This window comes from Morone saxatilis, unplaced genomic scaffold, assembly GCF_004916995.1.
Source record: "Morone saxatilis isolate NCDOM2014 unplaced genomic scaffold, NCSU_SB_2.0 Contig17, whole genome shotgun sequence".
Classification (NCBI taxonomy): Eukaryota; Metazoa; Chordata; class Actinopteri; family Moronidae; genus Morone; species Morone saxatilis.
The window spans coordinates 21,611,217-21,634,201 of NW_023339729.1; the positions used below are offsets into that span (position 1 = coordinate 21,611,217).

The 22,985-nt window shown below is 41.0% G+C and overlaps 2 protein-coding genes across 7 annotated transcripts in view; one reads left to right on the forward strand and one right to left on the reverse strand.

Moving 5' to 3' along the window:
- The window catches only part of pcm1 (pericentriolar material 1), a 19,588-nt gene extending 977 nt beyond the window's left edge, over window positions 1–18,611 (forward strand). For 2 of the 6 annotated variants that reach the window (XM_035659315.1, XM_035659317.1), the window contains exons 2-40: window positions 530–644; window positions 883–1,131; window positions 1,822–2,145; window positions 3,395–3,565; window positions 4,161–4,280; window positions 4,589–4,775; window positions 4,917–5,026; window positions 5,247–5,520; window positions 5,606–5,756; window positions 6,083–6,298; window positions 6,736–6,902; window positions 7,504–7,733; window positions 8,094–8,236; window positions 8,350–8,479; window positions 8,871–9,041; window positions 9,165–9,346; window positions 9,609–9,806; window positions 9,899–10,178; window positions 10,362–10,507; window positions 10,599–10,816; window positions 11,227–11,407; window positions 11,495–11,823; window positions 11,920–12,081; window positions 12,340–12,396; window positions 12,577–12,749; window positions 13,427–13,558; window positions 14,139–14,268; window positions 14,745–14,912; window positions 15,033–15,130; window positions 15,375–15,509; window positions 15,613–15,816; window positions 15,957–16,016; window positions 16,109–16,259; window positions 16,703–16,851; window positions 16,954–17,017; window positions 17,172–17,371; window positions 17,537–17,629; window positions 17,767–17,890; window positions 18,038–18,611. In XM_035659315.1, the coding sequence (XP_035515208.1) occupies window positions 549–644; window positions 883–1,131; window positions 1,822–2,145; window positions 3,395–3,565; window positions 4,161–4,280; window positions 4,589–4,775; window positions 4,917–5,026; window positions 5,247–5,520; window positions 5,606–5,756; window positions 6,083–6,298; window positions 6,736–6,902; window positions 7,504–7,733; window positions 8,094–8,236; window positions 8,350–8,479; window positions 8,871–9,041; window positions 9,165–9,346; window positions 9,609–9,806; window positions 9,899–10,178; window positions 10,362–10,507; window positions 10,599–10,816; window positions 11,227–11,407; window positions 11,495–11,823; window positions 11,920–12,081; window positions 12,340–12,396; window positions 12,577–12,749; window positions 13,427–13,558; window positions 14,139–14,268; window positions 14,745–14,912; window positions 15,033–15,130; window positions 15,375–15,509; window positions 15,613–15,816; window positions 15,957–16,016; window positions 16,109–16,259; window positions 16,703–16,851; window positions 16,954–17,017; window positions 17,172–17,371; window positions 17,537–17,629; window positions 17,767–17,890; window positions 18,038–18,063 (6,399 nt within the window). In that variant the 5' untranslated portion in view covers window positions 530–548 and the 3' untranslated portion in view covers window positions 18,064–18,611. Of the gene's footprint in view, window positions 1–16; window positions 74–529; window positions 645–882; window positions 1,132–1,821; window positions 2,146–3,394; window positions 3,566–4,160; window positions 4,281–4,588; window positions 4,776–4,916; window positions 5,027–5,246; window positions 5,521–5,605; window positions 5,757–6,082; window positions 6,299–6,735; window positions 6,903–7,503; window positions 7,734–8,093; window positions 8,237–8,349; window positions 8,480–8,870; window positions 9,042–9,164; window positions 9,347–9,608; window positions 9,807–9,898; window positions 10,179–10,361; window positions 10,508–10,598; window positions 10,817–11,226; window positions 11,408–11,494; window positions 11,824–11,919; window positions 12,082–12,339; window positions 12,397–12,576; window positions 12,750–13,426; window positions 13,559–14,138; window positions 14,269–14,744; window positions 14,913–15,032; window positions 15,131–15,374; window positions 15,510–15,612; window positions 15,817–15,956; window positions 16,017–16,108; window positions 16,260–16,702; window positions 16,852–16,953; window positions 17,018–17,171; window positions 17,372–17,536; window positions 17,630–17,766; window positions 17,891–18,037 lie in introns of those variants that run through there. The other 4 variants (XM_035659316.1, XM_035659318.1, XM_035659321.1 and 1 more) reach the window with 4 other exon arrangements.
- Window positions 18,612–19,230: 619 nt separating this feature from the next.
- Window positions 19,231–22,985, reverse strand: part of asah1b (N-acylsphingosine amidohydrolase (acid ceramidase) 1b) — a 4,509-nt gene continuing 754 nt past the window's right edge. Inside the window, exons 3-14 of the mRNA XM_035660883.1 lie at window positions 22,651–22,741; window positions 22,472–22,558; window positions 22,288–22,366; window positions 22,108–22,182; window positions 21,976–22,021; window positions 21,739–21,883; window positions 21,559–21,613; window positions 21,374–21,455; window positions 20,779–20,910; window positions 20,260–20,383; window positions 20,017–20,073; window positions 19,231–19,930 (exon numbers count right to left, since the gene is read on the reverse strand). Coding sequence (XP_035516776.1) covers window positions 19,841–19,930; window positions 20,017–20,073; window positions 20,260–20,383; window positions 20,779–20,910; window positions 21,374–21,455; window positions 21,559–21,613; window positions 21,739–21,883; window positions 21,976–22,021; window positions 22,108–22,182; window positions 22,288–22,366; window positions 22,472–22,558; window positions 22,651–22,741 — 1,063 coding nt within the window. The 3' untranslated portion in view covers window positions 19,231–19,840. The remainder of the gene's footprint in view (window positions 19,931–20,016; window positions 20,074–20,259; window positions 20,384–20,778; window positions 20,911–21,373; window positions 21,456–21,558; window positions 21,614–21,738; window positions 21,884–21,975; window positions 22,022–22,107; window positions 22,183–22,287; window positions 22,367–22,471; window positions 22,559–22,650; window positions 22,742–22,985) is intronic.

Below are 22,985 nucleotides of genomic sequence, written 5' to 3' on the forward strand. Positions count from 1 at the left end.
GACGGGTCACATAGCCAGTAGCCCTAACGGTCGTGATTGGAGAGTTGCCGTTAGCTAAAGTTAACGGCTGTCGGTAAGAAATGACGCATTTGATGCATTGGCTAACGTTAACTGTTACCGATAAAAACCGGTCTGCGTTATTAACATCAGCGTTAATAGACACGTCTGTTTGGAGCACGGTGTGCAATGCATTGTTATTAATAGCTAAGTATTGTTGGTCAAGTAACCCGATTTCACAACGTTAACGCAAAGTTTTTAGGTTAACGTTAACTTTTATTGATGTGTATTAACTTCAGTCAGTTCAGCTTGTTAACCCTGCTTGACATTTATACCTATTCTCCTGAAACACACGATATAACGTTAGATATAAGCTGTTATGTGTTGTTCTATGGTGCAGCTACCTGTAAACAAGCAGTCTCCTTAACTGTAAGATTGTACTATAACGTTTTTAATGTAGACTTGTATAACTTGTCTTTTAGTTCTGTGGTTTCCGTCTTGTGACCATTATGCATTTTGTTGTGAATTGCAGCAAGCTCCAAGCGGGTGACATGGCAACTGGAGGCACTCCTTTTGATGACAGTGCAGAAGAGCTGCACAACTGGACTGTAACCAATGGCAGCCTGGAAGATAGACTCAACAACATGGTGAGTGCGGGTCCGAACGAGATGCTTTTTGTTTCATTTCCAGGTGATGTTACCATTGGAACACTTTCTGCTTTTATTGTACGGTCATCTTCAAAAGGTAAAGTACACGTTGCTTTGTAAAATGTATTTTGTCTCGTCACTTTCCTGGCTTATGGATGCCATTACGTTATATGCGTCTGTCGCTATGATTAATGCACATGCATAATTAAAAGTGCAAATATTTTTTTCTGTTGGTCAGGACTGGGGTGTACAGCAGAAAAAGGCCAACCGATCTTCAGAGAAGAACAAGAAGAAGTTGTCAGCTGTGGTGGTGGAGAGCCGTCTGACTAATGATATTTCGCCAGAGTCCACCCCCGGCGCTGGTCGCAGGAGAGCACGCACTCCTCATTCCTTCCCCCACATCAAATACACCACCCAGATGTCTGTCCCGGACCAGGCCGAGCTGGACAAGCTGCGTCAGCGAATCAATTTCACAGACTTGGATGAGGTGCTGTACTACATGAGAAATTGTATTTGTTTAGTGTGGTGAATGTTTGTTAATTCACATCCCAGGAATACTTTTATGTCACCTTAAAAAAGTGACATATAGCTATTCCTGTCATGTCTCATGTTTTACTAGTGCCTGTTGTGGAATATCAAGGACGTAGGATATAAATCAAATGTAATAAGTTGTAGTTCTTGTTCAGTGAAATGCCAATGCAGTGCTGTGATGAACTGGCAGGCAGTAGGTGAAGCGACAGCAGAATACTTTTCATAGTTTGGTATAGAGTTGTTTGGCTGACCTTGTTCTGCTGTGGGTGGCAGAATGACAGTGCATGAAAACGTAAATATTTGTAAGATATGGTAGCCAAACCTGATCTCATAGAGAGGATTTTGTATCAGTGTAGCAGGGGTTCTTTTATTCAATGGGCTAATACGTCCTGTTTACATGCTTGTTGCATACAGTGGGTTTAGGACATCAAATCTCACGAAAGCAATAAAATACTTGATCTGAAGCAGAAATCAGTGATCGGGGGAAATGTATTTATCATAACACAACACAATGTTGTACAATTAAATGAAAGTTTGCAGTCCCTTTATGCTACACACATAGAGAAAAAATAAACTTAACAAAAACTTACACTTACAGTATCTTAAGTGGTGATTTGTCTGACTTATATTTTCTTTTCTTACTCAGAGGAGCATTGGCAGTGACTCCCAGGGGCGTGTCACAGCTGCCAACAACCAGCGGCAGTTAGCGGGAGAGAATAAGAAGCCCTACAACTTCCTACCTCTGCATGTAAACACTAACAAAAGCAAGGAGCTGCCTCCCTCCTCCTCTGCCCCAGCCACGCCAGCTATCACCAAGGAAACTAAGAAGCAGAGTCAGGGACTGAGGGATACATTAACCCCTTTGGTTCCTGCCAAGGATACTCCAAGGCTCAGTCGTGGTAGCACCGAGAGAGGGCCCTTAGCGCACAGACAATATGGGAGAGGAGAGCCGAGAATAGACAGCAGCCAGGTGAGGTTTTGTTTTTTAGTCGGCTCTTTTTTTTGTTTAACTTCCACTTGATCACTTATAGTGTGAGTTGTAGCGAGAACTGAGCGGAGCAATGAGGTGCTGGTCTCAAAAACAAGTAGATGCTGAGATATTTTACTGAATAAGTGACCTGCTGGTGGCCTCGAGGATCGCCAAACAAAGTAAAATGTATCCTCTAGGGGACTTTCTATATTTCTAGCAAATTTCATAGCAATTCATCTAATAATTGTCAAGATGCTCCAAGCACTCTTAGTACACTCTTAGCCACAAATCTCAACGTCACGGTGGCCGTAGAGGGAAAGTCAGGGAATCTACAAAGTTATTAGGTTTCATCCTCTGGGTATCATGAATATCTATACACAATTTAACAACAACCCAGTTTTTGTCAAGATGTTTCAGTCAGGAGCAAAGTGATTGACTGACAGTCAGAACCGCGCCGCTAGTATGGTTAAAAAGATATAGATTAAATATTACATAGCCCTGGTCTAACCAAATCTGACTGACATCACTACTCTTAACACAACAATAACAAACAGTTCTGACTCCTCAGATGTTCAAATCTTTTCAAGTTCATTAAACTACTTCATAAACATACTTTGGCTTTCATTAAACATAAAGTCTAAGAGAATAAAATAATTCCAAATAAAAGATTATTAATATCAACTGATAATTTATCGCCTGTAATTTAATTATCCTGATCATTTAAAATAATATACTTTTCCCAATATTGGCCGATAATCGATATGTCCCGATAATTATCGTGCATCCTTAGATTTAATAAGCTTTCTTTTTCAGGAAGTGTTTTGTGTAAAGGTGAAATCAGTAAATTATGTTTCTTCAGTGACAACTTTTGGAAGATGTAAAACATAACAGCAGATTTTTCCTTCTCCACAACAACAAAATACATTTTAATAAATCCCCTTTAGATGTATAGCATTATCTATGTATCGGTGCACTCCAGACTACTGTGTAAATCCAGAACTAGGATGAAAGTGAGGGAGAGCCGGTGCAGCTGAAACTAGGCTGTATTTAGGGCAATTTATAAATATGCCACCCCTGGTGCCCAGTGAGTTTTCTGCCCAACCCCCTTTCTGCCCTTATTTCGCCCAGCCTGAGCTGTCGCTACAGATGCTCGCTCACCTTTCCTTACACTTTTCTCTTTATCTTCTTTTCGTTTACTCTTTCCAAACCCACACCCGTACACCGCCCTCCTCCCTTGGCGCGGTCTCAGGTGGTGAGCAAACTGGTGCAGATCCGAGAGTACATCAGTAAGGCCAGCTCCATGCGGGATGACCTGGTGGAGAAGAACGATGTGCCGGCCAACGTGGAGCGTCTCTCCCATCTCATTGACCACCTCAAGGAGCAGGAGAAGTCCTATTTACGGTTCCTGCAGAAAATGCTGGTTAGCCTGTCGTTTATTTCTTCTACCTTTTTTTTCTGTTAATCTAAGTTTGCTTTTCTTAAGCTGTCAGACAAAGGTATATCGTTTCAATAAAATGTGTTCTTTCGCGTTTACCTAATTTATGGTTGATATGGAACTTGCTTGTGTTTCTATCTGGGCAACTTGCCAAATACATGCATGTTTAATGGTAGTCTTCCCTATGACCTGAATTACTTCAACACTCATGTTTCATGTGATGATAAAATTAGGACATTCAGCAGCATGCTGCGTTCAGTTACTGCGGAATAGCTTTGTTTTGTGTTTGGTATCATTTTGCCCTGACTGGAGCCTTTCTGTGAAATGTATAGTAGTGTTTGCAGGAGACAATAAATTCACTGCAGGTTTTTTGCGCCCTAAATTCCCACATATTTATACAGCTCGCACATGCAGGCTTTCCCATATATAGAACCTTTAGGGGAGCATGTTGCTTTTCAAATCCTTTTCGGTCGCTAAGATGTTACTTGACTATGCCGAACAATCGTTGGACAAAATGGTGAACTGCATACTTTCCTGTTCTATCATTGAGTCACTGGCTGTTCGTTATCTGTCTCTATAGACACGGGAGAATGAGGAGGATGATGTAGGGACCCTGGACTCTGCAGTGGGCTCCGGTTCATTGGCAGAGAGCACTTCTCTTAACATTGAGGTCCGTTCTTCAGATGCCTCAAATGCAACGGTGTGTACATTTGTGGACTGTTTCTAAAAATCTGCCACTTTCAGTTGTCTCAGTTGAATTATGTGTAGCCATTATTATTATTATTATTATTATTATTATTATTAATAAAAGTAAATAGTTTTTACTTAAGATATGAGGAAAAAAACTACGATTCGTGTCCTTCCTCTACCTTTATTGTCATATTGTCTCATTTGCAGCGTTGGTACCTGACTAGCCTCTTTTACCTTTTCTGCTGAGTAGCACTGTAGTAATGTTGCTGTTTTGGTAGATTCAGTGTTTGTGATGCAATGTGGGTGTAAATTGTGTAGGGTTGTGGGCCAGAAACGGTTCGAGCTGACCAGAAGGAAGAGTTGGAGAATCTGCGTAAGCAGCACGAGCTGCTAAAGAAGATGCTGGAGCAGCAGGAGCAGCTCAGGGCCCTGCAGGGCCGACAGGAAGCACTAATGGCCATGCAGGACAGTGCAGAACAAGCACTTGCTGTCATTGAAGACACTGGTGAGTGCACAATAATGCATCCATTCACAATCAAGTGCAGACCAGTAGCTGTTTTTTGTTTTGTTTTTTTCTTGCATACAGAGATGCACCAGTGTCAATTAACCTTCATCTTTAATTCCTTTAATTTGTTTTTGTCATTAGTTGTCACAGAAACCACAGGCAGTGTTTCAGGCCTGAGCATTACATCAGAACTGAATGATGAGTTGAACGATTTGATCCAACGGTTCCACAACCAGCTACATGACTCTAAGGTACAATAGAATCTGCATCTGTTATAATAATCTCCTTAATAATAGTATTATGTCACCTGGAAATATTTCATACATTGAACTGTTGTTTGACTCATGCACTGCAGTTTTAAGTAAATAACAATAATAATAGTCTATCTATCATTTGACAAGTCATGTCAACTTATTTTATTGTTTAAAAACAAATTTATAGTTCAATTTTTACATTATTTATTTATTTTAGACTAAAGCAGTGCCAGACAACCGTCGGCAGGCAGAGAGCCTTTCCCTCTCTAGAGAGGTGTGCTGGTCTAGGGCCCCCCAGGCTGTTGGTCCACCTCAACACAGGCCTCTCCTCCACTCTGCCTCTGGTCCCCACACTGGCCTAGACACTGGGGCAACAGCTGCCAGTGCCAAACTCACTAAGCTCCAAGAACTCCAAGACAAAAAACAAACCATGGACAAGATCTTACAGGAGCTGCATTCACTCAGAGACCAGACACTCAACAATAACTCATGTAAGAATGTTTTCAAGGCTTTTTTATTGCAGTCATTCTGTGGCTTTTTTCTCTGTGTAGATGAACAGCATGTGGTTCCCTTCAGGTCGTGGCTTGTCAACACAGTGCAGTCTGAGCATGGGAGGATCTTCAGATTGTCCATCTGCTCTCTGCTCCAATGGGGCCTCAGCTTCCACTTCCTTTCATCCTTCACTCACGCAACAACAGGACAGCTCCAATTCCACGGACAAGCTCAGGTACACACAAAAACACACAGCTGCGAGCTGTTGAATAGGCAGGTCAAATATCAGCAGCACAGAGTTGTATAGACTGTGGGTGGTGTAATACTGGGTGCTGTAGAGAAACTTTGCTTTCTTAAAACCTACATGTCCTCCTGTTGACAAGTTTCAGGCTTTGCTAATGTGTCCCTGGCCTAGACACTTTTCTGTAGGCAACTTCGCACTTTGACACTGGGGAGACAGTAACAGTGTCCTGGCGTGTCACATAAGCTTTTTAATTATTAAACACTAGTATACATTGACATTTCAGTCATACGGTTGTTGTTCTTTCCTACTCCCAACAGAAAGCTGAAGGAGGTCCACAAGCGTTTGAATGAACTCCGGGAATTGGTTCAGTATTATGAGCAGACTTCTGACATGATGGTGGATGCTGTCAATGAGAATGTGAAAGAGGATGACGACGATGATGAGGAGGAGGAAGATGAGACGGAGGACGGTTCTATGTTTGAGGCCATGTTTGACTCTGAGCAGGAGAACCGTCATCCTGTAACTAACATCAGGTGTGTTTGTCTAAATAGATACTTTTATCTAGAGATTAATTATTCTACTAATTCAGTCGATTGTATATTTAAGTAGATTTTCAAGCAGAAATACCAAACATTGGATGGTTTTAGCTACTTAATTGCTGCTTTTCGTTACAACGCATTAAACAGAACATTTTGTAGCTTTATGAAATTGTTTTTATCGACCAAATGAACAATTGAGAAAATAATCACAAGGTTAAGCGATAATAAAATAATTGTTTGTTGCAGCCCAACATTATACACAGATTCAGCTTGTGTTAAAATTGCTAAATTACACTAAAACACTGCCAATGGGAGGGGAAGGTTTGTTACTGTTGGACTCAAGTTACAGTATAATAGTGTTTAGTTTGTGTGTAATTCTACTACTGCTATTGTGATGTGTCCGTAACAGTTAGTGCACTTTGTCTCTTTAGAAACACACAGCGCAGTGGGAACTGGACAGACTTGAACAGCCTGACCAACGGGCGCAGTGTCAGGAGTAGTGCCACTAACAACCGCGATGGCAGACTCAACACGGAGCGTGAGATCAACAATCGGTCAGCAGCCAACCTCCGCAGTCTCAACATCCCCTCAGCCATAGGTACGCTCATGCACACACACACACAGATCCATGTTACAGCTGTTGGTAATCTTCTTTTTGAGTATGCATTGTGTATTATTGCATTTTTTCCTTGAAAGGTAAATGGGTAGCATAAAGATTTGATGATATAAATAAAGTTGATAGGGTTGTAGTTTTAGTTTAGCACGCACAGTAAGTCCCTTAATATTGTAAAAACTATTGGCATTGCTTTTGTCAGCAGTGTCAGACTGTTATCCATCCATTTGCTTGTACTTTAAAGCGGTCTCCTCATTAATGTTTGTGTTTGCAGAGGCACAATGCTTTTCAAACATTAAATCTAAATTATTTGAAAACTTCATCAGAATTTAGTCCATGAATTTTGACATCTGAGATACAATTTTAAATAAAAAAACATAATTTTAGTTTGGTAATGTGGCTTTTGTGAAAGTTTGCTGTGGTTTCAGAAGTTTGTTATTGAAGTTCAGTATTCTGTGTTAATGCAAAATTTAAAGAAGGCAAAAGACATAAGACATAAGAGTGATATATTTAAATGATATAATTTACAGACTAACTGTGTCTAACTGGAACTAAATTACATATCAATGACTTTGCTCTCATTTAGAGTGCCAGTACAATAGAGACGTTCCCTATAATCAGGTGAAGGATGACGATGACGATGAAGACGGTCTTGATAATGATGAAGGGGCACAGGCTGTGGCTCCAGACAGTGAGGCATCGGGGTCTAGTCGAAGAAGCAGTCTGGGGAACGATGGAGGTTTCGTACAGAAGGTTCATCGACAGACAGCGAAGCAGAAACTGCGGCAGCTTCAGGAACTGGTGGCCATGGTTCAGGTGAGGCAGTCGACAGAATAATAAAAAAGATTGTGATGTAGGTGTTACTCCTTGACTACCAGAATGAAATAAAAGGTTTGTAATCATTGATGATCATTAAACCTGACATGTTACATCTTGTTTGGCCACTTATTTATGGGTACAAGAATAAAAACATCTTAAAACAAATATTGAGCCTATGATTGCAAGGAAAAAGTTATTTTTTAACAGCAGAAAAATGTTTTAGTTTGGATTTTTATTTTTTAACAGCTAAGGTGGTGTTTATCTCTGTGCATCAAGAATGAGACATTTTCTATTACAGAATCGGTGGCACAATCTTAAACTGAACATTGTGTAAATTGTGTGATTGTCTGTATCCAGAGTGATGACACAGATGGCACAACAGCTAATGAGGATGAAGTTTTACACCAGCAGCCAAATAATACCAGAGCCACCATGGCTGGGTTGTTGGGGTCTGGATCTAAACAGAATCCTAGAGAACTCAGTCTCTCCAGCAAGGCCAGGTAAGATTTAAAAGATCTGAGAAAAGATGTCTGATTGTCATTATTGTCAATTGTCATTATTTTGATAGATTTTTGACCTGGATTAATTTGCATTAAAACTATTCTGGACACAGGGAGAAGCTGTATGAGGAGAAGCTACGTCAGCAGAAGCAGGAGCTGAAGCAGCTCCATGAAGAGCGCCAGAGACTCATTGAAATCCAAGGCAAGATCCAGGACCTGCAGTGGGCTTGCCCTGACCTCCAGGTACATTACACACACAGGTTTCCTGCCTTGCTCAAATATAAAGTAGAAGAACAGAATCTAAAATAATACAAAATGTATTTGACAAGAAGTAGAATCAGTATGTTGAAAAGAATGTCTTGTGTGGACTAAAAAGAAAGGAACACCTCTCAGTAAAGAAAGAACTACAGCTTCCAAAATGACAGTACAGTTCACTCAAAACCTTTATAGAATAGTTAAAACTTCATGAAGGTAGGATTTATTGCACAGGGTTTTGTATTAGACTACATTAGTTTTAGGTGTACCTAATAAACTGGCAACAGAGTGTAAATATTTTGTGTACATGGTTACATAATTAATGCACATTTGTATTTGAAAAATATGCCGTTCTAACTTTGTGTGCTCTCTTTTGTAGTCATCTGTGTCAAGCACAATAAGTCAGCAGGGCTTGCTGAGGAAGGTTCCTGTTGCAGTTTCCACTCCGGCCACTGTCCAGGCTTCCTCTTCCCCTGGACCCAAAACCAACTCCGCTGTGCTCAAACCCACTGCTCCAGAAGCAGCTACTTCTTCAGTCACTGACAATGAGGTACCAGACTCCACCTTTCACACACAAAGACCCTTAGCTACCACTGGTCAAATGGCAAAATGAGATCTGTACTTTCTGAGCAGCACAAATTACAGTTTTCCCCCTTTGTTTTTGCATCGTCAGCAGCTTTGGTCAGAGATGCGTCGCCACCAGATCTTGCGGGAGGAGCTACGACAGCGCAGGAAGCATCTAGAGTGCTTGATGGCTGAACACCAGAGGCGTAGCGGTCTCGGTGACTCTCCCCAGCGTGTTGACGACCAAGAAGGCCTTGCTACACCCTCACAACCTGTCAGTAGGGATGAGAGGTAGGAGACATACCGCTATAGGGGGCTGTTTCACCACGGGCAAATATATGTCTCAGCTGTTAGTTACTTTACATATTTTAAAAGTAAAGTAGGAAATTCTTGCAGGTAACCGGCAGCACCCGTACAGTTACCACATTGTTCAACACGAGCCTTTATGCATGTTGCGAGAGCTGTCTTTTTTTTTTAGCTGGAGAACTAGCTTACACGAATAGTTATTCCATAGACAGCAACATTTTGTACCATTTTGCTGGTGTCTTATTAGGACAATGGCCACATGGGGTTCCACTCCCTGCCACCTAGATGATGAGGATGAAGATGAGGATGAATATCACTCAGAGATGGGTGCAGAGGAAGAAGAGGAGCAGGAAGATTGTGCAGAGAGCAGCTCAGATGACGACATCCACATCTACTCTTCCAGCAGGAACCAGTGCTCTTACAGTAACAGGAAGAACCAAGCAAGGTCAGACGAGGTGGACATAGAAGGAATTGCTTTGTACTGATCTATAATCTGTCTTTTAAAATAATGTGTAATGTATCTTTTTGGGTCTTTAGCAACCTGAAGCCTCCACTGGCCTTCTCAGGTGAGGGTAGTGGGACTCCATCTCTTCATAACAAGACTAAGGCCAAGCAGCAACAGCAGCAGCAGCAGTCCATAAGTTTGAACCAGTCTGCGAGCCAGCATGGAGGTGCACGGCGGCAAGAGAACCTGCGCTGGGCCTCCGAGCTCTCCTTTGCCGAGGGCTCATGTCACTGGCAGGAACAGGTCAGCCAGCTGCAGAGACAGCTGGACTTCAGCACAAGCATGTGTCAGACACTCCTGCAGGACCAGCAGGTTGGTGCACTAAACAAATACATGCTTGATAACTGACACAAGCTTGCACTAGATTTAATTTGAAGCCATAGTGGAATTGTCAGTGCAGTCAATGTCCTTTACTCATAGCTTTTTACTTTGTCTTTTTAAACATAATGAATCAATTGTCAACAAATAATTCTTGTCCATCACCTTTTTCCACAGACACTCTCTTATATGTTACAAACGCTGCTGACAGGTCAGTACAGCGTGTTGCCCAACAACCTGTCGTCACCACAGGTCCACCTGGTCATGCACCAGCTCAACCAGTGTTACACCCAACTGGCTTGGCAGCAAAACAATGTGCAAAGGTGAAAACAGTAGTATACAATCATGCTTTTATTTCTATCAAGTAGATCATCTTTTGAAATTGTCTGTAATCTGTCATACTTTTTCCTTCAGACTAAAGCAGGTCCTGAACGACCTCCTTCGTCAGCAGCAACAGCAGCATCAGCAGGCGTCGTCCTCAGCAGCAGGTTGGCAGACACAGAAGCAGGGCTCATCCCAGGAATCCAGCTCTGGTCCCTCAGCCTCTCCTGGTGTCTTTCTCCCATTCTCCTCAACCCTGCATCCTTCTGCCAACAACATGTCGACTGCTGCCTTATCCCCGTTCCCTCCCAGTATGACATGCATATTTATGAGCTTAATTCTCACATAAAACCTATCCAGGATGATGTCCCTTAGAAGCAACAGCAAGCTAAAACATATAAATGAGGCTCAAAAGACAGGATTTACAGTGTTGGTTTAGATCAGCTAAAATGGGTTTTGGTTACAATGTGATGTTGAGTGCCAGAAACCTCCTGGCTATTCTAAAATCAATAAAAGTATGACCTTTAAGAGGGCATTGCATGTATGAAAATCTTGGCAACACAAGAAAATGTGAACGCTTATTCTATTAAATATAGAATGAATATTTTTTTCTCTGTACTCTTTCAATTAGTGCAGAAATGAAAGGCCAAACTGTCATGATTTAATAGACTTTTTTCGACCATTAACACTTAATTATTCTTTTATTTCTTTCACTCTGCAGGCTTTAGCTTATATCCACTCTTCCCTGCTCCCATGGGTGAGTTCCCTCAGGGTGCAGCAGGCCAGGCAACCCCTGACCAACAGAAGCAGCAGTTAGACCCCAACACTTCAATAAAAACAGAGTACATGAGTTTCCCTCCTCCACTGCAGCGCTCTCCTCTTAACACCACTACAGAGAGAGGGTATGACCATCATTTTTAGTTTAAATCTATACTTATTCATGAAAACATTATTGTTCATATATTTATTTTCCATGTGACCACTTTTAGAGCGTCTGGGTGGCTTAACACCGCCTTTGCAAACAACACCGCCTTTGCAAACAACACCGTCCAGAATCACCAGTCTAAACCGGAGCCCAGAGAGTCTCCCTCTTCCTCCCCCACTTTTGCCAACCGCCACTCCCGACCACAAGAATTTGACAGGGCTTCACAGGAAAGCTTCAGCAGCATGCCTGATCCCGTTGATCCCACCACCATCACAAAGACTTTTAAGGCCGGGCGCAAGGCCTCTGCACAAGCCAACCTGGCCTCCCGAAGCAAGACACCTAATTCTAAGAGTCGTCGCAGGAGGAGCAAAGGGCACAGCAAGAACAGTGAAGGTGTGGAAATGGAGTTGAATCTTTTGTGTTACATGCTGTAACCAAATTAGGAGAAATCAAAGTTTTTCATGTATTTCTTTTTTGTGTTTTCCTCAGGCCACGACAGTGACAGCGTTAGCAGTACTGCAGACTTTGCCCAGGAGAGGGCACCCCTGTCTCGTCAGAAGGATCAGAATAAGAGTCTGTTGGACAAGCTGACACAAGAGAAACTTGACAGCAAAACTAAGCTTGGAAACAAACGAAATGACCTTTCCTCTGGTATGGGTCAAACTACTTGTACTGAAAGTTATGCACACATTTCACCCCTCTTGTGTCTGTATACTTTGTTTTTCTTTGTATGCATTTAATATCTGCATTTGGCTTTTATTTTATTCTGCTGTTTTTTTCTGTAATTATAACATTTTGTTCATTTGGTGTCATTTTAATTCACATTTCTTTCCACATTTGTCATGACCACGTGTTCCATTTTAATTTTGGGTTCATTTATTTTGTCACTTTAATTTATCTTACTCACAGCCTATGCTTGGAGAACACCCTTCCTCTCTAACAGAATTGCATGCACAGAAGCACCAGGTAAACTCACAACTCCAAATCCATCATTTGGTCACCTAGACATCCCATGTATGTTCTATTTTTGCCTTAACCTTAACCAAAGCTTCTGAGTTTGAGGGCAGACTATTGTTTTTTTTACTCATGGATGAGATTATGCAAGTATCCACCTAAATCTCATACTGTCAAATATTAAACCTGCAGATGCAAGCAGCGACTTTTCACTGTTCGAGGCACTGAGGGAGACTATCTACTCTGAAGTGGCTACTTTGATATCCCAGAATGAATCCCGTCCCCACTTTCTCATCGAGCTCTTCCATGAGCTGCAGCTGCTCAACACAGACTACTTACGGCAGAGGGCACTGTATTCCCTACAGGTAAGTCTAGACACATGTAACTGCTTAAAGCTTATCTGTGTCAGTGTTCAACTGCTGTTTGGATCTAGTATGGACAAGATAGTCAGACTAACTTGCCCTGAAAGAAAACATGGGTTGTGTTCCTATCCGGTCATAAGGGTTGTGTGGCACATGCTATCTGGTCATGTGGTTACAGATAAGATTTTGATCTCTGAAACTGTTTAATATCTCGACCGTTTGATATCTTTATATTTTGAGAGGTCCTATTCAAGAGCGTCTGGAACAGTGTCTCTGCTTTCCGAGCAGACCAGACCTGCAGGAGAGATAATTGAGAGGAGGAAAAAGGGGAATTTTGGGTCTGGTGGAGAGATAAGGAAAGTTGGGCAAATCAAGGAGATACGAGAGAAAAGTATCCTTCATTCTACTTTACCAATGCTTTTGGCATAGTATGTATATGCTGTGAAAGATTGCTCTGTTTATCTTGTGATTATCTTATCTTCAGTAAAGTGTAATTTAGCTTTGGCAATAATGTATTCATCAGCATGCCGGTAAGGAGGTAGATGCATAGCAAAGAGCCCTAATGCATACGTGTGAGTGAGAAATCCATCGTCTGTAATCTGAGCCTAGCCTTAAATATAAATACAAAGTCCCCTTGAGAACTTTGCACAATTACGTCATCTCTCCCTGTTTCCTGCCAGGACATAGTGACCAGGCACCTGGCAGAGAAGAGTGCAGCTGAGGACCAGTTGCCCCCTCTTGGTCCCGTAGCGTGGGCTGCAGGCTCGCAGTCGGAGCTCACACCCAGTGAGAGTCTGGCTACAAGTGATGCAGTAAGAGACACATTATTTCTTCCCAGCATGGCATTCTCTCATGCCTCTACCAGTCCTGAAGTCTTTCACTCAATCTTTTTTTTTCGTCATCCTGTCCTGTGCTTCCCCTTCTTCATTTCAATACATCTTTCATTAGTTTCTCTCTCTCAGCCATGTCTCCTTTCATCCTTCCCTGCCTTGTCTCTTTTCATCCGTCCATGTCTCTCTTTATTCTCTGATTTTAATTTTCCCTCCCTCGATCTTCATTGTCTTTGAATTTAACTTGACAGCAAGACTTCTGAAGCCTGTCTATAAAGAAATGAGCCTCCTCTCTCCATGACTCTTTTGCCAGATTAGACATGTGTTCTTTGTTCTCGGCCATGGTCCCCAGGGTTATGGTAATTGGGAGCCAGGCCTTTTGTCTGTCCAAATAATGCCTTTGTTCAACACTGATGGATGAAATGTCTAATTTTCCAAGTTCGGAGAAGCCACCATTGCTGTTGTTTACAGACAATATATGCTGGAAATGTATCTTGCAAACAACTGGGTGTGCCAGATATATGCTGCGAGTGCCTTGTAACAGAATCTGTTCCTTTTCCAGGAGGTGGTGGAGAAAAACTTGAGGTTCACACAGGACACGATGAAGAAGAGGGATGATGCTGAATCTGTGGACAATGAGAGCACCATGTCAACCTCTTCCAACCTGGAACCATTTGCTAATGATGATCTGGGTATTGTTATGCACATGGACCATTTTATTTTGGGGAAAAAAGGGGCTGAAGCTTGTAAAAACGTATCCCTATCTGAAACCCTTTCCACATCTGATATGCTTTGCTTATAGCCTTTAACTATATTAAATTGAGGAACCCCTTCCCACCTTCCCCAGCAGGATTACCCGGGGCTTGTCTTGGTAGACCAACCAGGTAACACCTCAGGATCAATACAACGTGGCCAAACTAAATAATATTACCTTTGACAAAAAGGACTGTTTGGCAATGAAAAATGGACTCTCAGATTTTGGGAACTTCATTGACATAGATTAGGAGTGAGGCTGGCATACTTTGATCCTGTAGTGTAAACCTGGTTACAGATGCATTAATATCCATTACAGTCTCCTCTCTCTTGCTTCATTGATTTTGAAGTTTTTGGATCCCATTTCTGTCTCTTTTTTTCACTCCCCGCTCTCCTTTCTTTGCTGCTCCGATAGGCAACACGGTGATTCATTTAGACAAAGCTCTGGCCAGGATTAGGGAGTATGAGCGCATGAAGCTTAAAGCTGAGTTTAACCCCTGCAACGCCAGCACTGCAGGTGCAGGTGGCTCTGAAGTCTCAAATGCTGAACATCCTTCTCCTAACCCCGCTGACCAAGTGGAAGGTACCCAGTCATATAAGCCTGCCGGAATGTGCAAAGACCTGTTGCAATGCAATCATTGCCTTTCACTTTGCTATTTAATTTTGCAGGATTGTTGAATAAAATAATGTTGTTTGTGAGCAGGAGCTGCAGCTGGTGATGTGCGGTGCCCTCAGATTGACACCCAGCAGTTGGATCGTCAGATCAAAGCCATCATGACAGAAGTCATTCCTTTCCTTAAGGTAGGTAACCAATACAGGGAGCTGCAGGGTGGAATGTCGTTTTTGCCAGCAGAGGATGTACTGAACTTGAAAATATATGAATTTCGTATACTTGAATGGAACTTATTAAAGTGTGCTTGTTAGTAATTGTTTTGAAAAGGTTTTAAGGCTCAAATTGAATGTCAGTACTGGGCGCACCGCTGTGAATGTGAACAGCTAGTGAAGAGTGAAATCACTCTGTAATGTTCATGTTTTCTTTTATTAGGAGAACATGGATGAGGTGTGTTCCCTCCAGCTGTTGACGTCTGTGCGGCGAATGGTTCTCACTCTCACCCAACAGAACGATGAAAGCAAAGAGTTTGTCCGCTTTTTCCACAGACAGCTGGGAGGCATACTGCAGGTATTACTAGTGCAGATAACAGGTTCTTCAGGTGCAGGTGGTATGTTTAAGTAGTAAATGAAGAACAGTCTGTCTGACATTTCACTCTCTTATCTTGCTCCAGGACTCTCTTAGTAAATTTGTGGGCCGTACTCTGAAGGACTGTGGGGAGGACCTGCTGGTGGAGATCTCAGAGATCCTCTTCAATGAACTCGCCTTCTTCAGGCTCATGCAGGATTTGGACAACAGCAGCAGCATTGCCTTGGCAACCAAACACAAAAATAAGAAGAGGCCCGAGCAAACGAGTAGAGGAAACCATAATCTCAAGGTTAGTTGTTTTTTTCCCTATTCCCACTTTGTATTTTTGGTTAATATAATAAAAGTATGTGTTTATGTACACTGTAGCACAGAAAATGTATTTGAATGAGACCAATTTTACTCTAGCGATTCATTTATTCCTCCATTTAGGAAAATACAGCAGCTGGTGGTGATAAATCCATTTCTCCAGCCTACACAGATGAAGACAAGGTCGGCCATTTTAATACTGATAATGAAATTGTCAATACCACTTATTACACCAGTAATCTGTGTTACAATAATGTCTCTATTTTTTCTTCCAGGACCAAGATGAGGCTGAGCAGGAAGGTGACTCAACTCTCCAAGGGCTTTACCTGCAGACGGAGAGAAAGAACAGCAGGAGCAGTGAAGCTTCAGAGGTTGAAGAGGAAGATGAGGATGAAGGGGATGGACAAGGAATACCTTTGTCAATCAGTGAGTGAAAATATTAAAATATTTTATTTTTTATCCTTTTATACCCCTGTATGCTTTATTTTTTTCCCATTCATTCCAACATGTGTATCCTGTATATATCAAGATAAAGGATTTTTAACCTCCCAGGTTACTTTACTCCTACTGAATTCTTCTGTCATGTGGTTTTTTATCATCGTCAATGAGAAATGTTATTTTATTGTTTAAAAGGTTAAATTTCGATGTCAGTAGTGTTTAATAGTGAATACAGTTTTGCAGGAAAGAAGCAAAGATTCCAGTAATGTTAAGTCATGCTTTTAAAAAAGCTGACAACCTTTTTTTTAAAATAGAAATGCGTACCAATTCCTATTCACTTACTCTTTTTCTTCCTAAATGCAATTGTATGTATATACACATACATGCATGTATTAATTAACACTCATTCTTGTGTGTTGTCTTTCTTTCAGGTCTTTCCAAAGCAGAGACTCAGGCCCTGACAAACTACGGCAGTGGAGAGGATGAGAACGAGGAGGAGGAAATCGAGGAGTTCGAAGCTGGACCTGTCGATGTCCAAACATCCTTGCAGGCTTCCGCTGATGGACAGGTGGAGCAGGAGGTCAATATTACGATAGTCACAGATGTTTGTTTTTGTTTCATAAACAGCCATACCTTTAGAATATTCAACACATTTTCCTGACCTTTGTAATTGTGTCTTCAGGGGACAACATGCAGTGGAACCCAGGAGACCAAAACTGTAGAGCTCAGTTCAAAGAATGATGATGGTGAGGCCTCCTTGATATTTTCTGTGGAATTTTCCATCAAGCTTGAAAATGTCAAACTGGCTTTTTGTCTTAGAGAAATCGTGTTTTTTTATACCCTTTGTTCATCATCTTTTTTTTTTATTACACATGGGTTTTATTTTGTTTTGTTCTGCAGAAAAGTCAGTAGGGATTGTGGACTCCACAGAAGAGGAGCATGACATGGCAGCGTGCCAGAGTCCCGAGGCAGAGAGTGAAGTTGGCGCAGCTGCCGCCTCAGAAGAAAGCTCTGCGGTCTCTCATGGTCAGGAAGTCCCCAAGGAGTCAAACGCCACTAGCAGCCCTGATACAGAGTCACCCGTCATGATCAATGTAGATGTAAGTCCAAGGCTGAAGAGACTTAGTTAAATTAAATAAATGCTCAATATACTTGTATTCATCATCATCTTTCATAAAAGCACCATTACTCACCAGTAACACACTGGATACTTTGCTCTGTATTGTTGCTGTTGTGTTCTGATTTGATCCATATTATTGATGCAGGAGATGGGCTCAGGTAACACCAGTCAGAAATCTGACGAGGAAGACTTTGTGAAGGTGGATGATTTGCCACTGCAGCTTACAGTCATGTGTGAGGTGTGTAACCGCTAACCTACGAAACAATCACAAGATGTGTATATTTAACATTAATTAAAGGGAAGTCGAGGTGTACAATCCCAGTAAAAACATGTTAACATCTAATAATATACTGTGTGCTGTACTGTTTTATTTAGGAGGAACTACAGAAGAGAATAGTGGAGGAGCAGCAGAATAACAACCTGTCTGTAGAGATCCTCAATGGGAACACTGAATCGCTGACTGGGCTGGTGGGAAATGCACATGCACTGAAGGAACCAGGTATGGATTACAGTCTGTGTCAGTCAGTATTACAGTTTTGTTTGTGTAGTTGCCAAATACCCTACAAAAGCCAGGACACTGTCTCCCATGTCTGTACAAAAGTCAAACCTTTTCAAACTAAATGATTTTTTCCTTTATCTCTTTCAGACACTGTTGGTGCCGAGAGTGTGTAAAGATTTATACTGATGTCTCAATCTACTGTTTTTAGCAACACTATGCTCGTACCCTCAATCTGCTTTGGAGATATGATTGTTGATTCTTTATCTGCTAGTTTTAAGGAGCAAAGGCTCATAATATTGGTCACAAGTTAGCTGTGACTCTGTTACACACAACAGATAAAACTAAACATCCACACATAACCAACACTTAGTTCCTTTTATTCCTGAATGTTTAATGTGATTCATTGGTAATCTGGGGAGGGGGGGTCTTTATGCTGCTGGTTACTGACAGTTAAGACTCTTTTGGGATATTTATAGTACTGAAACTCCTCTTCAGATCCACCTTAGTCTCTTCCTTGGTTCTGGGATCAGTTTGACATAAGTTGTGACTTTTTAAATGTTTTATTTGTCTTGGCCTGGCCTTATTGCTGTACAGCTTGTCTTTTCTGCACTTGATTCCCAATTATAAAGAGATTAAAGTAGGATGGAAGTTCAGTTGTAGCCTGACTGACTTCAGCGATTTGTTTCTCCAGCTTGGACACTTTTTTTCCTTTATACCCGAGCTCAAAGCTCAAACTTAACTTTTATCCCTTCAGACACAACTTTATATACTGTTTTGTTCTGTTAATCTCCATTGATTTGATTTGATTTTCATGTAATTAAAATGTTGACTACAATAATAAGTTTTAAATAATAAAATGCTGGAACTTTTGAAAATGGTTGTGTGTTTACAAATTTCCTACACCGGTGTTTTCATGTAGATAACCATGTGGACCTTGTTAATCCTACAGCTTTACGCCTTTGTGTCCTGAATGTTACGGTTTCTTACTGGAGTTTACACCATTGCACAATACAAGAATAGTGCTCATTAATTAACAATGTATTTTGATAATAGATTCATCATTTGAGGCTAATATTCTTTGGTTCCAGCTTCTTAAATGTGAGGATTTTCTGCTTCTTTGTCCTATATCGTAATATTGAAAACCTCTTGGGGTTGGACAAAACAAAACATTTGAAATCACTTTGTCCTCTGGGAAACTGTGGAAAGCATTTCTCTCCATTTTCTGACATTTAATGGAAAAAAACAATTTGTCAGTTTGACTGGAAAAATAACTATTAGCTGCAAATGAGAAACCTAAAACAACAAGCTCACAGGGTAAAAATAAACACCTGAGACACAAGTTAAACCTCAGATTTGGGAATCATTTTATTTACCATCTTTAAAAATAAAATGCAAGTGGTCAGCTGTGAGGTACATTTAACAGTCTCAGTGCATTAAATGGTCAGTTGCGGTGTGACCTAACTTGCTGTTAACAGCTCAATTAGCAAAAACTAAAGCGGGGCCACAGTCTGGAGGCACAAAATGGTGAGTGTGAACTGGATGTGAGACACTTCATATAAAATGGAACAACATTAAGCATTAATTGAATTATACATGAGCATTCATCTCAGGGGTCCCTAGGCCTGTGCTGTGCTCCACTGATAGACTAATCTTGCACATAATACATACATAATTACAGTAAAAACAAGGAAAACACTTACAAGTTTAATTCACTTTTGTATCAATTTCCCTCAGAAAAAGTAGGATTTAGTATTTTAATCAAAGCTTTAAGTATTCCTGGAAAATAAAGCTAAACGACATCGCTGTTGAGACAAACTTTGGTGATTTGTGCAAACACTCAAAACGGAACAACCTGTAGTTTTATCCAAAGATCAGCTGAGCTCGTCTCCAGCACAGTTCCTCCACACAGACATGCATTTACAAACTGATATGGGTGCAGCGGTTGGACCGTTACCAGGGCATGCAGGGGTTTGGGCAGTCGCGGATATACGACTCCAGTTTTCCCTCAGACACTTGCATCAGTGTTGTGTATGTAGTCAACTGTAGAAACAATACACAGAAAAAGTTATTTACACTCAACCAATCTTAAACTTTTAATGACTGTTTTTATTCATTAAAAATCTCACCTTGTTTAGCACTGGTTTGGTTGAGAGCACATCATACATGGTCTTGAGTGTGATGTTCTGAAAAAAAGGTGACAGATCAAAGGTGTCTTACCACTTTGAAAAAAAACAAACCATAACGTGTCAGATTTAAAATCACGAGTTGCATGACCGAGCTTTACCAAAGTCTAAAAATATTCACATCCTCTAATCAGAGGCAGAAATTTGTCCACTTCTGTAGAAGAAGTGGGTGATGTCAGTACTCACTTTCTGTGTGGTCTGGTTCATACACTTCATGCCAGGAGTTCTACGATCATCCAGAAACAAAGGCTCCTTCCAGTGATCGTAGTTTGTCTCCAGGACGTACCACCGGCCCAGCTTCAGGTCGATCCTGAAATACAGTAATTGAATAAAAAAAACTCAACATGCGAGTACACTGCTACTCTGAGCATGTCACTAGTAAATCCCAAATTGTGAAATAGAGTTAAAATCAGGTGATCTGAAAGTACAGCTGTCATCAGTTCCTAGTTGAGCAAATGGTGTTTCTCAAGAAAAGCTGAATCATTGTGACTGACACAAGATACAAGACACCAACAACTCAAATCACTGCTGCATTTCATTGTGATTTTGTAGGCTATACAGTGTTTTTGGTTCGCTTAGGACTGTGATACATCAGTAATTTTCATACATGGTGACTAAGCATTTAAAATCTGAGCCACAGACATCTCTCTATCCAGGAACGCATACGTATACAGTATTCTTTACAGAACAAGCTCTAGTACTTACTCCAAGAGATCGATACTGAGCAGTCTGGACCTGGTGATGATGCAGCCCTGGCCTGTACGGTTTCCTCCAAGGATGAAGTAGGCCGGAGCGAGCAGCTTGGTCTGAGCCAGGAGAGCTTTGGCTTCCTCGTAGCTGGTGAGAATGCGACAAGACTCATTGTTGAAACAGAGACATCGTCACTTAACACGGATAGCCAGCACTCAGTTTACACAACTGGAGAAAAAAATAATTCCCATAAAAATTGACATCCTGCTTCAACTCATAGTTCTTTTAACATTTCATTCATTTGACTTTTCATTCATATCTTGTGCTGAAATGTTTTTAATTCTTCTGATTAATTTGTCACATTTAGCTCTTTTTTTTTACCCCATGCAAATAAACTTGCCTTGAAACAGATTTTAGCATTTTATTTTTCAGGATTCTACAAAAGGTACCCTGGGCAGTTGATTGAAGTAAAATGCATTGTCTAAATCCTTAACATTACACTGGTGCATTTTACAGCTCATTACTGCCATCAGACATAGAAACATTGCTCTCCAGCAACACTAGTGGCAAACAACTCCACAATGTACCTTTAAATATAAAAAATGAATACCTGTTTGCATTTTCAAGGACGGAGCGAGTGAGAAAGCTCATCCACATCCCATCTCTTTCCCCCAAGATCCACTCCAGGATGCCTGCATGTGAACAGATTTAGATGATGACAAATAGTCACAAAACCAAGACCTTCTTTCTAAATGACAATGGATGTAGTACCGAGCCAAGCGGTTAATCACTCACCGATGTATCCGCCATCGAGGCTGAAGCGCTCATTCATAGTCAGAGTGAATATGTGCTACGAGAGGAAGAAGAAATTCATCTTTCTTACAAACCGAACTGTGCAAGTCTCGACAGTTGTTACTGATGTTAAATTGTGTTTTGTTCTGATTGAATCTTCAGTTATATAACTAATTGACTTACAGGCTTGATGCCAGTCAGCATGCCGACATATCCAGCGAAGTTTGTAGACTTGAAGACGGTCTGGTTATTCCTCTTGAAGTCGAGGTTGACCACTAGGGGCTTCAGCTTCTCACTAATGATCCATGACTTGTTTTTCACATCCCAGCTGTGAAGAGGGACAAGTCACTATCATGAGATCTTATTTAAAAAAGGACAAGTTGAGCTTAAAAACTGTGATTTTGAGGGGGTGATTCTTACCCCATGAATAATCCAAAATCCAGATTTCTACCATGAATGAGGTTACCTGTAAGAGTGCAAAACCCCAAATCATTTCAGTATTGATGAATATTTTGAGTTTGTTAATCAATGTGATTCTGGACAATGACCCACCCTTATCGTCTTCTGCAACAATGGATGTGCACACAGTGAACACCTCATAGAAGATGTTGAACAAGACGACTTCACCTTAGATTATATAAATAAAGAAAAAAAGAAAAAGGGAAGAGGTCAATGGTGCATTTTTAAAAACTTTTACTAAACAGAAAGTCGAGAACATTTGTGTTTTCTTACCAAGAGGAATCCCTGAAGCCGTTGCAATTCCTTTGATTTCATCACTAAAAGGGTTTGGAAGTGTGTCCGCCATCAGAGGCTGCAGAACATCATAAAACATTACTGAAGTCATTAAACCTTTCATCACAATAAAAATGTGTCAGTGTGAGGAAAACAGGGTACACAGAGATAAAATGACACCCACCAGCGTAATGTCGACCAGCTCTATCAGCCTCCCACTGGGAACAAAAGCATCAGCCAAGTCTTTGATGGCCTGAATCATGTTGACCAGCTTTAAAGAAAGAGATCATGAGTAAAAAAAAAAAAAGAAATAGAAGTGATATTTTTGTGAGACTAGTTCAAAGCACTTGACAGCGTCCTTACATCTGTTTTTTTGTCCGTTATCAGAGCTGTCCATCTCTTGCTGGGCGGTAAGTCGAGGTCCACTGTGTACCAGCTGACAGCTCCTCTGAACCTGATTAGAAAGAAAAAAAAAAAAGCTGTAAAACTACAGAAACATCAGGATGCAAATGATAACATCTTATTCACAACATCAGACATGATTTTTATTTGACATTTAATGCAGCACCTAATTCTATCTGACCAGTACATCTTAGTTTTATCTCCTGTGGAAACATTAAAGTTTTTAGTTAGATTAACTGGCAACAATTTTGAGTTGTTTTAGTCCTTCATCAAGCAAATGTTGTGGCTATATTCAG